This window comes from Pyxicephalus adspersus, chromosome 4 (genome assembly GCF_032062135.1).
Source record: "Pyxicephalus adspersus chromosome 4, UCB_Pads_2.0, whole genome shotgun sequence".
Classification (NCBI taxonomy): Eukaryota; Metazoa; Chordata; class Amphibia; order Anura; family Pyxicephalidae; genus Pyxicephalus; species Pyxicephalus adspersus.
Window position 1 is genome coordinate 72,548,023 of NC_092861.1, and position 12,994 is coordinate 72,561,016.

Here is a 12,994-nt window from a genome sequence, read left to right on the forward strand (position 1 = left end):
AATCTGTACAAATATTATATGGCCGCCCACCTAGTTAGGGCGGTATATTGGGCTAGACATGGTTCCGCTAAGCAATGCGTGGGACTGGAGCAGTTGGCTGGAGGTCAAAGTGTGTCTTTGGCACCCTGGTTGGAAAGTGATTTAACTGGGAAGCTTAGACAACACCCCTTGATAGGTTCCACCCTGATGGTGTGCTCTAAAATGTTCCCCTTACCTCATATAGCACCATCTCCCTCTCTGCTCTATCAGGTCCTGGATAATCCAGCATTTGTGCCAGGTATAGATGACCCATACTTTGTCCAACTTAAGGAACTGGGCTATTATAGGGCAGTGAATTTTATTCACAGTGACTTATGGCTATGGCTATCGGATCTGGCGAGTCTGGGCGAATCAAAACCAATCAGTTTTTGGAGAGCAAGACAATTGGCTCATTTTCCACATTCTTTACCACAGAGTAATGGGTTTGCCAGACTGCTAACTCTGTTTGAAGCCCTGTACTCGGGAGGGGGGACAGATAGACATATTCTCTCGGCTTTGTACGCTATGCTTGATTCCCCACCCGATGATAAGCCTCCTTCGCATATGCTCATGTGGGAGAGAGAATTAAACATCACATTTAATGCTCAGCAACCACAGCAAGTGATTTGGCTAACACACCATACTTCAGTCAGCAGTAGGTTTTAGGAACTTAAGTAAAAATTCTGAGCAGATAGTACCGTACTCCCTTCCAATTACATAGATTATATCCATCAGTTTCAGACCGATGTGAGGTGGAAGATGGTACATTACTCCATATCTTTTGGTCATGTCCGACCCTAAGGCCTTTCTGGAGCAAGGTCAATGATATTGTACAGAAATTTACTGATTTCTCTGTACCTGATGATCCCTCATTTTTCCTGCTTCAACATAGCTCCCTCTCACTTAGATTCCATAAAACATTAGTGGTTAGACACCAGCTGAAGGCGGCAAAACTCTGTATACCGACAAACTGGAGATCAAATATCTTCCCGTCAGTAGCACAATGGTTTACAATTATTAACAATATTATGCTTATGAACGATCTAACACGATAGCTCCGAAAAATTTGAACGTACCTGGTTCTAATGGAAGGAATTCCTGCAATCACAAGATTCTGCGAGATTTGCGTCTTCCGGTCAGTGAAGGGCCAGGTATTTTACTCCCCTCTTTGTACACAAACTCAGTTTTATACATGACTGTTTACAAATAATGACTGTACCACTTTTTATTTATTTATTTGTTTTCATATTGTATATTGATATGTCTGCTATAAAGACTTTTGTTGCACTGCACTGAACTATATGTGAATTGCTTGTAACCCTGGAATTTGAAGCATTTTATTTTACTTGTTTTGTACGCCGTTTTTCCCTGTTTGTTTATAATGTTGGTTTTTCTTTTTTACAAAATAAATAAAGAATGTTAAAAAAAAGAATGTAAACATTGCAACCAGACAACTAGTATTTTCAGAAGGTGGTCAGCAATATCAGCTTCCATATTATCCCTACCGTGTTTCCCCAAAAATAAGACAGTGTCTTATATTTATTTTACCTCTGAAAATCTCATTAGGGCCTATTTTCAGGGGATGTCCTATTTTTCTCACAAAAAAATCTATATATATTCATGTACAAAAATCTGTATTTACCAAAACCTGCAACCAATATTACTATAGAAAGATACCTCTGTGTTACCTGTGACCTGTCAAAATCACAGATTTCTTCTGTTATATACAAGAAGTCATGAATAAGAATTGACATAAATGAGTAATGAAAAAAAAACACAGCTTCATAAGCAAACAAGTGCAACATAACAAGAAAATGTGCTGACAATTAACATGTGACTCATAGAGTTACATGTTAAATCTGAGTAAAAGCAAAAAAAAAAAAAAAATCAATTAATAAATATGCATTGCTGCTAATGAATGAAATACCAGCAAGGACCTTTTGAAAAGAGAATCCACCAACCTCTTAGTGCTAGTGTCACACCAGAGTACTGTAGGTTAACCCCCTTGCTCCAGTGCTTTTGAAATCTCCTGCTCTCTCTCTGCTCCCTCCTTCCTCTTGGTAACCCTCCGTGTACCACGTGACCACACCCTCCGAAGAAGCCAATAGGGCTTACTTTTGGGGTAGGGGTAGGGGTAGGTCTTATTTTCGGTAGTACAGGTTTCTTTTAATGGGATGGTCCATGTTCCTGTATTGAAGGATGCTATTGAACACTCCACAATAAAAATTACATGTTTTAACTTGATAATGTTGACAAATGTCAAACACATGAAGAAAAAGTGATATCCTGTACACCACAACACACAGATTTAAAATACACATAATTTGTAATATTTCTATACCAATACATAATAATAGCTTAGAAATCATACTGTATCATGTAAAGAGATTGGGTTCATACTGGTCTGACTGCAGCCCTCATGTAAAATTTATGGATATTTTATAGAATAAATGACATTTAAGATACATCAACCAACTTTAAAGATTACCACATCTGTTATTTTTTTCCCTCTTTTCATATGTTCCACACAGGCATGTGTCCCTGCTTTTGTTAAATATTACTCATATTGTTTTTGCTGTCAGCAAAGTCTGTATCTGAGAAGATGGCGTTACCGTGGAAACAGATTTGTCAATAGGCAGGCGATCTGTTATTGAAGAATAGTAGCTCATAATGGATGCACTTTCGGCATCATGTAAAAACCATAAAGTGTGTTTTCCCCTGCAGTTGTTTGACTCTTGAGATACAGAGAAACAAAGACAGTTGGCTGTTAATGTTAGGCTTATGTAGGGATGAACACATCAAGACAAACATATTCCGACAAAATGGAAGCAAAGGACAGTCAGCGGTAAGACAAGAATATTCAATGTATATATGTATAACAGACACAAGTAAACAACATGGACAGCCAATGATGGTGAGTAGAATTCACTATCATAGAAGACCAAAACATGATCATATATAGATTGTGGTGGGTTACTGATATTACACACCGTACTTTATATTCTAGGTTATAATTTCCTGCAGTTCTTATTCACTGTATTCAGAGGTTTACCTAATGTGGAAATCAAACAATGGGGTTTTATTTTAATTAACTTGGATGAGTCAAAAGATTGTCAATTAGTAGGATTTACTGTACATTGTGGCCTTCACATCTTCCAAACTTTGTACTGCCTGGAATATCCTGGTTTATAGTTCAAGTAAGTCTTTTTTATATCAATGCAAATATTTCAGGAGATAAACTAATTGGAAATGTACTGGAGATTTAAAGGAAAGACATTTATGAATGAGGTATATTCCTAAGCCTAATATTAATGTAACAAAGTGAGTGAATTTGATCAGAGAACTGGCAAGTAGCATGTTTTATATTAATAAGTTCTTTTTCTGCATATTAAGCTATTTAATCTCAGACACCATAGATATTGCAACTTATACGTTAAAGAGAAAATGGTAAGCAACTCAGCCATGTGTAACTGTCCTGTAGTGTCAATACACTGCATAGAATCAGTTTGCAATTTGTAATATTTTAAAATATTTGGATTTTTTGGAAAAACAAATGTTTCCAAAATAAGGCAAAAATAATATCAATCCCCTAAAGCTAAAGGGCCATTTAGATTTGGGGAAGATTGGGAAACTTTTAGATGTTTTTCTGTTTTAGTTAGGTGATTTGTTTGTTTGTTTTTTCTTATTTAATAACAGAAATAAACTATGTTTGTATAACTAAAACAAGCACAAAAGGAGAAATGAACAGAAGATCTGACAATCAACAAAAGCAGAAATGACTTTTCAACAGTTCCAATCAATCTGTGACTTTTATTACCTTTTAAACAAAGTAAGTAGACCATTTTGCTTTAGCATGTAAACTAAAGAAATGTTATTTTACATGTCAATTCATAGCTAAGAGTTCTCTATCATACTTGGGCTTAGCTGTTTTCTTCTACAGTGGTTTTAATGATATTCTACTGACCTGCTGTCTTCAGCAATTTGGGTATGAAATTAAAAGTGTCCAATAAGGGTTTTTGTTCAGGTTTTATTCAAAAGAAGTTTGTTCCAGTGACTTAAAGAAGGGACCCTGAATTATGAAACAGTTTTAGCCATTTGTACATCTATGGATACAGGAGAAGGGCAATGTGAAAGGTTTGTTTAAAAGCTCATCTTCCCTCTTCCCTTGCCATGCTCCATCCATCTTGCCATCAGAAATGTTTGACATTACTAGATATAGGTAAAGATGTGTCACATGAGAGAGGCAAGCTGGTCCTTAACCTTGTAAATGCCATATCTGATAGATGGACAGAGTACAAAGTGACTATGAGTGGGTGGGAACTAAGTTTGAAAATAACCAATTCATTTGTCTTTTATTGACAAAGCGGCAGATTTTCTGTAATTAGGCTTGATATATTTGACCCCAAATTACAGGGAAATATACATAACAATACCACAATTGTATGACTTAATGTTACTGGTAAAATTTCTGAATATATCATGTTGTGGTATGAAAGTGGATATTTTTGTTATTTCAGGCTGCTCATTGGCAATATGAGGTTTTGGATAGGCTTTCTTTTAAAGATGCTGTGTGGGAGGAGACACCAGTGACAGAGTACAACAGAAACTCCATGGTATGCATTAGCCTTCTATGGAGAAGACAGAACCATGCTCTATTATCCCAGGTGTCACCACACAATCCAGAGGACTGGATAGAACTTGCCAGACTTTCCAGCTTGCTTCCAGAAAGCATAAGGAAGAAAGGCATACAGATATCATCTAGGTATGTATGCAGAAATTAATCATAACATAGAAACATATGTTTGTACAGACAATGTCAATAAGCATGTTCATTTGTTTTCTTTTATAACATATTAGATAAGATTTATTTTTGAAAAAAGTACACTTTTACCTCTTTTAAGCCCCACTTGTAAGGCCTGGTCAGTACCAGTATTCTCCAGATACCAGTCCCCCAATCTAACACCGCAGTCTTCACCTATAGCAGTCCCCACTTATTCTTGGGAAACTGCCAGCATTCAGTTGCCCCCAGGACTTGGTGCACAAGGGATGGTGTCTGGAGATAGGCCAGCAGCTGATCAGGATCCCGCAAATACAGAGTACAGAATTATCAGGAAATCCGTCCACCAAGCGAGGTACAATGGAACGGGCACAAGCAGAGTCGGGGTCACAAGCAAAGGTCGGTCCAGGCAGAGTTCAAACAGAATATCAGGAACAGGCAAAGGTCAGTAACAGAGAAACACTCAAAATCACTCTAGCAGAGGTAAGCCCAGCAGACGCTATAACAGGCACTGGTGATTGGGAGCAGAGAGGCTTTAAAGTCCCAGCAGCCAATAGCAGTGCAGGACCGAGTCAGAAGCTGGTCAGACTCCTGAATCCACTTCAGCTGTGCACAGCCTAACAATGGATGCTGGGGATGCCAAAAATACATCAGGTTGCACAATTAAAGTGAAGCAGAGGCTGCTGGTATCTTAGTTCTCCTGGCTGCTGCAAATGACGTTGCTGGACAGAACAAAAAGTGTTTATTACTGTGATGGTGTTCAGTACAGAGTCGCCAGACAGAGCATTTCCTAACACCACTTATATATGTTTCATTTTGTGAAACTAATATGTTTGCATATGTTTTGGGTGACCCTTTCCTTCTTTCAGGTGCCTCTTGCTGTGGAATATTTTGACAAGCAAATCTAGACGAGTTTGTCAAAGTGACTTACAGCAACTTATATCTTGGAAGAATGCTAATTCAAAAGATCCTGCTCTGGAGATACCTTCTTTAGATTTTATTACATTGGATTTCCCACGGTGTCCAACTAAATCTGTTTGTGACCTGAAAAGTTTGCCACATGTGGAGAGTCCTCAAGATGATGTCATAGAACTTTTAGGAAACCGTAAATCTAGTCATTCTCTAAATGGCCTCATGAATCCATGGTTGAGCCTACCACTAATCGACTTTTCTAATGAGCCTCAACAACATGTCCAAATGACATGTAATGTCAAACACACTAAAAATATATTTGATCAGATCTGCACTTCAAAATGTATGTCTGAAAATAGAGAACCTGATCTGAAGTCCATTGGTGTCCAGGTCCTCGATTGCAAGGCTACAGGAACTCAAAAAACTTGTGGAGTCCAGACCGACAGCTACCAGTGTCTCAGTACCATAGATGAGAAAATAGAACATGACCCAAACAAGGAAGCAATCTGTTATAGCTTAACTAATTGCTGTCAGAAAATAACTTCACAGTCAGGAGCTGTTTTGAACAGTTACTATTCTGATTACTCAACATGCAATCAGTAAGTATACATATGATGTGGGTGATATATATGATCTTTGACTTGCTCAAAATGCAATGTTTGATCTCTTTGTCTAGAAAAATGCTTTAAATGCTGCTTTACATATAAACAGAGGAATAATGAATCTGATATTCAGCAAACATTCACTGCAGATGAATCTTCCAGGTGCCAGTGTTTTAAATGACAATGATTAATGCACCACCAGAAAATGTTTAGTGAAACTCCTATTTACTGATACATTGACTATGTGTACACCCAAGCTAATGTTCAAGTTAGTTGGAGCTGGTGCTTGTTAAATTAATATGTGTTTTAGGCTTTGTGAAATCAGTGCGCATAAAATCTGTTTTTACATTTTCTTATTACAGGCTTATAGAGTGGGAAGAAGAGGCTCTCATCAACATTGAGGACTTGCTAAGACGGGCAGAGGCTATACTTGAGGTGTAGTACCAGCATTCCTTGCTTTTAATGATTTGTATTGTCACATTTGTCTATGAACAAACTAATGTCTTGTACATGCAAGCATAATGCTTTCAGTATCTTTACCATCCTCTATCCCGACCTAACATGAAAAGCAAATAACAATAAAAATTGCAGCTTCCCGTATCATTACTAGAAAATCAACAGTAGTAAAATTAGCTCTTCCGTTAATGAGATACTAACTCCTTTGTATACATGGGGTTCTCCCATGTATCCAGGCCCCAGAAGAAACTTTGTTTACTCCCTAGTGATACACTATTCTAGGATACAAAGCTCACTTTTTAAAATTCATACCATCATTGAGATCTACACACATGCATACACAGTTTACATGGCACCAGTGAGATCCATGCCTCAGCACACATCACTAACATCACATCACATCACACTTGACTCTAATAAGATCTGTACTCCAGTACATACAACCTATTACCTGTACCTTTGTCACCCTGTTAGTTGTGAGATTCATACACACACACAGCTCACTTCAGATGTCACTAGCGAGATCTGTACTCCAGTACAAAGCTCACTTCCCAGTATCCATGTCACCAGTCAGATCTGTACTCCAGAACAGCTGTCCCTAACTGGTGGTCCGCAGACCACTGGTGGTCTGTGAGAAAATTTTGGTGGTCCGCGGCTCTGGCTGGTGTACCCCCAGCCTGGGTCAGGAGAAAGACCCCACTGGGAGGACTGAAAGCTGCGGACCATGTCTCCTGTACAGATGGCAAGCTGAGGCAAGTGGGAAAGTATTGTCTCTGGACACAACCTGCCCACTCTCCCATCGCAGGCCCACACCTACGATGGGAGAGTGGGCCGCTTCTGGCATCACTAAAAGGAAAGTTTCTTCCCCTTTGAGTGACACCCGGCTCCCCGCACATGCCTGGTTAGGAGCCAGTAAATTTATTGGTCCACTGGTCCAAAAAGGTTGGCGACCACTGCTCCAGAACACACAGCTCATTCACCAACATCCATGCAATCAGTAGGATCTTCCCTCCAGCATACCCAGCTCACTTCCCAGTATCCATGTCACCAGTCAGATCTACACTCCAGCATACCCAACAATCCTGTTAGCAATGAGTTGCACATGCTGCCTAATTTCCAGCATTAAACATTTGCAACCCTATATTTCATGGACTGCTAATGAATCCTCACACTTAAAGCTGACTAACCATTTATCTTTGCACTGATTGCATTTGCACCTGCATACTTTAACATGTAATTCCCCTGCACACTCAGCCACAGACCCTCACAAAGAAGTACCACAAACCTGTGCACAATTTACTTTGGCTTAACATTCTCCATACTGCTGTTGGTGCACTATGGCAATGTTTAGCTGAAGGCATTAGTACAGAAGGGATTACATTGCTAAACCCCCCCCCCCCCCCAAATAACCTGTTCAAGAAATGGGCTCAGATGATCTAGTTTACATAACTAGTGTATTTTTACACGCAGGGTTCATTTTTATTTGTTTAATTATAGTAATAGCACAACTGCTCTTTTATTACAGGTGGAGGAAAATGTATTTAACCGGAAGAACATATCACATGGTCAGCAACAACCGCCTGGATATCATAATTCTGAAAATGTATGCCCAACTGTTTAAATTATACTAACATATAATGTACTATGTTTTTAAATGAATATCAAAGATGCAGGATAGAGAATACCTGTAGACAGACCAGACAAGTAAGTACATTAGGCCTAACAAACACAAGAACGTCTGTTTTCAGTTTTGCACTTGATCAACAAACTGATGGTAAAAAAGTATGGCACACATGTATGATATTTTGCCCTTACATTAATGTGGTGGGAATGGGGTAAATCACAGGACAAGAGCTTTTTTTTTTTTTGATGAAAATAAGTAGTATAGCAATTAAAGCAGTGTGCTTGGAGTGAATTGAACGCAGGACCTCAGCTCACTGGTGTCAGTGAGCTTTTACTATAATCAACATGTATACAGATATACACAGCATGCTTACAGATTATGGCACACACTTACCTTTTTTAGATTCCCTCCAGAAGTGACAGGTCCAGGATCCTAACACTGCTGCATCCCCAGAACCTTTGTCTTTTCTGCCGAGTCCTCTGGGTTCACCATGATCCTTTTTGGCAATTGGGCAGCAATTGAGGATGTAACTTCTATGCCTACTCAGGAGTTACATTGTCTCTTGCATTCAGGTCTATTCTGTTTCTTATGAAATGGAACCTTATTTCAAGGGATAGTGTGTTATCATTATCTCAAAAAGCTAACTTTCCTGCTTTCCTTGGTAGACCCTTCATGAAAGCTTACTATTAATGCAAACCAGAAACCCATTATTCTTTCTAAAAAGGCATTGGAATAAAAACTTTAGTTAACTGAACTGGGCAAATATTGCCAAGGAAAAGATATAACGTGTGTTTGGCTTTTGATAATTGATGATATCGTCTTTCACAATTATAAAAAATACCCTTTTTTCAATCATATTCACATATTCACTTATTTGTTCACTTATGTTATTAAATTTATTTTTATCTTGATTAGAGCACAGAGAATGAGGGATATGATTTTCTACAAAAAGATGGATGCTTGGATTCAGCTGATACTACCCTGGATTAGAACCACCACCTAAAAAAGAAAAAGCAAAGTTATTTGCATACCATGCTTCAGGAACTAGAAGAAGTATATGCCATTGAAGAATGCATTATGGAGGAAAATCAAAAGATAAGGGAATTCCATGAAATGATGCAAACAGAGAGTGTTAAAGAACATCAGACTGTTTATGAACAAGTGAAAGAAAAAGTTTTGTTTTTGAATGCATTGGAAAGAGAAATACATCATGTAGAAAACTTGGAGAAAAGTTTGGCAAGGGAGGAGGAAAAAAAGCACAGACAAATGAGAAAAAAACATCAATTGGACAAAATAAAAAAATACTGCCAAAGTCTTGTTAAAGAGAACTTAAGAATACTTACAGAGCCATAGAGCTGCCATGTTAAAAAAACAGCCTGAACTTACAACATATACAATTGTAAATAGGTCAGTGTAATATGGGATAGGGTGGCTTAGTGGCCATGTCTGGCTAAGGCTTTGCTCAAGCATAGCTCTGCCCAAGTACTAGTCCAATGGCTGGAGCAGTCAGTCAGTGTAAAACAAATAATATAGGTTACATAGCATAGTAATAATTATTAGAAGGATACTGAATCAACATTGTTGTGCACATGTGTGTTAAGGAAATATAGCACAGTAGTACATTATTATGTTATAGTAACTGAAAAGCTTTGGTCTGTTTATATCTTTATAATTTATCACCACATATGCTGCTATGTTGCTGAATAAGTTGTGTCATTCACTAGTCACACCAACTGTCATCTTTAGATGTTATAGTTAATAAAACCACACTTTGGGCATATTTCCTATTTTTGGATCTGTAAGTATTATTTACCTTTCCACAGTTGTAAATGATTTTCTCTGTGCTTTTATATTGTGTTAAAAAAAACTCTGTGTCATTTGGCTGGATAGTACATCTTCCTCTCATAGACCTCAGTATCTATTTCTATGACCATTCCCAGGCAAACTGCAGACTGTTATTTGTGAATGGCTGGAGGGTAGGAAGATGGAGGCACCACACAAGACCTGCAACTTTCTTATCCAAAGTGATCCGAAATTATGTAGACAGCTGTATTATCAGATAAATTAAATATAAATAAATATAAATATATACACACAACACACAAAATAATTTTAAACCTTACCTTACGAATTCAAATCCTCTTTGGTTTGGTCCCACATGCTCTCCCTCGCAGACACCACAGATCACAATGGGGGGGATTCAGTAGGCCAGGTTTTGTTGAACAGGTTACAGAAAAGCATAGGAGCATGTTGAAGCTAAATGATTGGAATGACCACCAGAAAATCAGTATTTACATTAGGATAGGCCATCAATCACAGCTTCCATGTTATCTCATTACAACTTTCCCCTAAGTATCTAGAAAGACAGCCTCACCCTGTGCAGAGATTTTCCAAATCTTTGAGGAACAATCTAAGCAGCAGCAGGCTAAGCAGGGCCATTTAGCCCAATTTATCCCACAAACTATAACTCTTGCCAGTTACAATTCTTGCCCTTTGGCTCGCTGCTTTTTGAGACAGGTGACAGGTGAGTTCACTTTTAAGGTAACATTCAGGAGATAAGAATCCACTATTTCTACTTTAAACTTTCAGAGATTCAGCTTACACTTTGTATAGTGTTTAGTAAGGTAAAATATTAAAACACAAAACTCAGACTCAAAAAAACTTAAAAAACAAACAATAGCAACAGTGTGAAACAAAAAGGAATAACAGTGAAATACACTCAAGGTCAGTTTGCCTTGGTTTGGGTTGCTTATTATAAAGTCCAATCATTGTTCAGAATTGCTGGGCTCTCTATCATTGTTATGTTATGTCATCTATTAGTGCTCCCTCTGATAGGCTGACATGACTTTTGCTAGGGCAATACACAGAAGAATGACCAAATTGTTCATTGAATAATAGCAAGGTATAGTAAGGGAAGAGGATATGTTCACATAGGTCCTGCTGATCCATAGACACTTAGAATGTTCCTATTCTTGCTCAGTTCATAATTCTGCAGGTTAAAATGCCCAGAATAATGACTCTGGTCTTGGAATGATTGTTTTGATGATCTGGCCATGGTTCTGTAGTCTAATATTTTGTATGTAACTGTTTGATGGCAGTATGAAAAATCTAATAATATTAGACACCTGGTGACACAGAACCCCCACTTTTATTGTAAAGTAACTTGTCTGGTGAGTTGTCAGAAGAGGGCAGGGAAATTCCTGCTATGGGAAGAATTCATCATACTGTTAGAAGTAAGGAGAAACTCTAGCTTCTATTGGTAAATAGTAAAGGAGGAATCTGACATCAGTACTCTCAACAATGTCACATTACCTGCTAAAATATACACAACATAAAATAGCTGAGTTGCTCATCTGAATGATGGTTGCTAGTAACAAGTTAAAAAGCATACAATAGCCCCTCCACTTGCTGCCATGTTTGGAACTATGGACTTTGAAGCTTCAGTCTAGGACAGGCTGAACATGACTGACCACAGCACAAAGAGGTAAGGTATAGAAATATAGTCTATTGTTACCAGCCAATGTGCGAAGAATTTATCTTACAGTAGCAGAGGTAAAAAGTGTATATTTAATCAGACCTATAGGGTTCAAAGAGGTGAAGCTTGAGTCAACAGATACTGTCTGATGATATGCCAGGAAATACAAAATCCAGGCTTAATTAGATCTTTAAATAAAAAAAAATTAAGAGGAGTGAACCTAAGGCTCTAATACTCAACTTCATTCCAAAAGTGCTTGTTGCTTGGCTAACATTTTGATCAATGGCTTTGTTAGTTTCACAAAACAGATATACTAATAAAGACATTCTCTGACATTGTTGATCTGCACATTTAATCCATGTCAATAACTATTGGTTCCCAAGCCAGTGACTAAGAATTGAAACTTCCAAAACTGCAGGTTTACTTTTACCTATTTTTTTTCCTAACCTAACAAGTATTTATCCCCTATTCATTGTTAATTTCATCCCAAACACACAGCAAGAATGCAGTGCATAGATTGTGAATGAGTCCTGATAGCACATGTGCATCATGGGCAATGTGTGTGTTTCTATTCATTACCTATGAACATTCTTTAGGAATACATTTCGCCCTCTTGTGGTCCAAAGTAAGATTGCGGCTGAATAAAAAACACCTTTGCCCAGCTGTAAAAGTTTAATAGTGACTACCCTCCCTCTTGTATTTATCAGGAGAACACAGAGCACCTGTATGCACCTCTGGGAGGTACCGCCTGTCCACATATAAAATTCAGGTAGAAAGCATTATGTTAGGAGGTTAAAAATTAGAACTTTGGGAGGGAGAGCCAGGTAATGTGATATGTAGGTTTCCTTTTGTTGTCTTTTCTAAAAAAATAGTCAAACCTTAAGGGGGTGGGTGTCAGGATAATTGTTTTGAATGGAGATTTGGGGGGGGGAGAGAGAGCGGTAAAGGCAGATTATTGATAGTAAGCAGGAGGCATGTAAAATGCTGTATAGAGGTTTTCTTCTTTAGGCTTTCTTTCCAAAAAATGATTTGTTGTACAAAGGATTATTACCCACCTATATCTTGTTTACCAAAGCTTGAGATACATTTTATTCCCATCAAAAAATCTAGAATTTGTAGCTACCCATGGG

The 12,994-nt window shown here is 38.0% G+C and overlaps 1 protein-coding gene across 3 annotated transcripts; it reads left to right on the top strand.

Annotated features, from left to right (window-relative positions):
- The first annotated feature begins 2,679 nt into the window (after positions 1-2,679).
- Positions 2,680-10,394, top strand: LOC140330063 (uncharacterized). 3 transcript variants are annotated; one of them, XM_072410420.1, is made up of 6 exons: positions 2,680-2,863; positions 3,715-3,847; positions 4,536-4,780; positions 6,672-6,744; positions 8,291-8,368; positions 9,305-10,394. In XM_072410420.1, exons 2-6 carry the CDS (start codon positions 3,794-3,796, stop codon positions 9,377-9,379), a joined length of 525 nt encoding a protein of 174 aa, XP_072266521.1. In that variant the 5' UTR covers positions 2,680-2,863; positions 3,715-3,793; the 3' UTR covers positions 9,380-10,394. The 3 variants fall into 3 exon arrangements, with proteins under 3 accessions (XP_072266521.1, XP_072266520.1, XP_072266519.1); XM_072410419.1 differs by lacking the exons at positions 6,672-6,744; positions 8,291-8,368; positions 9,305-10,394 and adding an exon at positions 5,665-6,641 and having other exon boundaries at positions 2,680-2,932; XM_072410418.1 differs by lacking the exons at positions 6,672-6,744; positions 8,291-8,368; positions 9,305-10,394 and adding an exon at positions 5,665-6,641.
- The last annotated feature ends 2,600 nt before the right edge of the window (positions 10,395-12,994 follow it).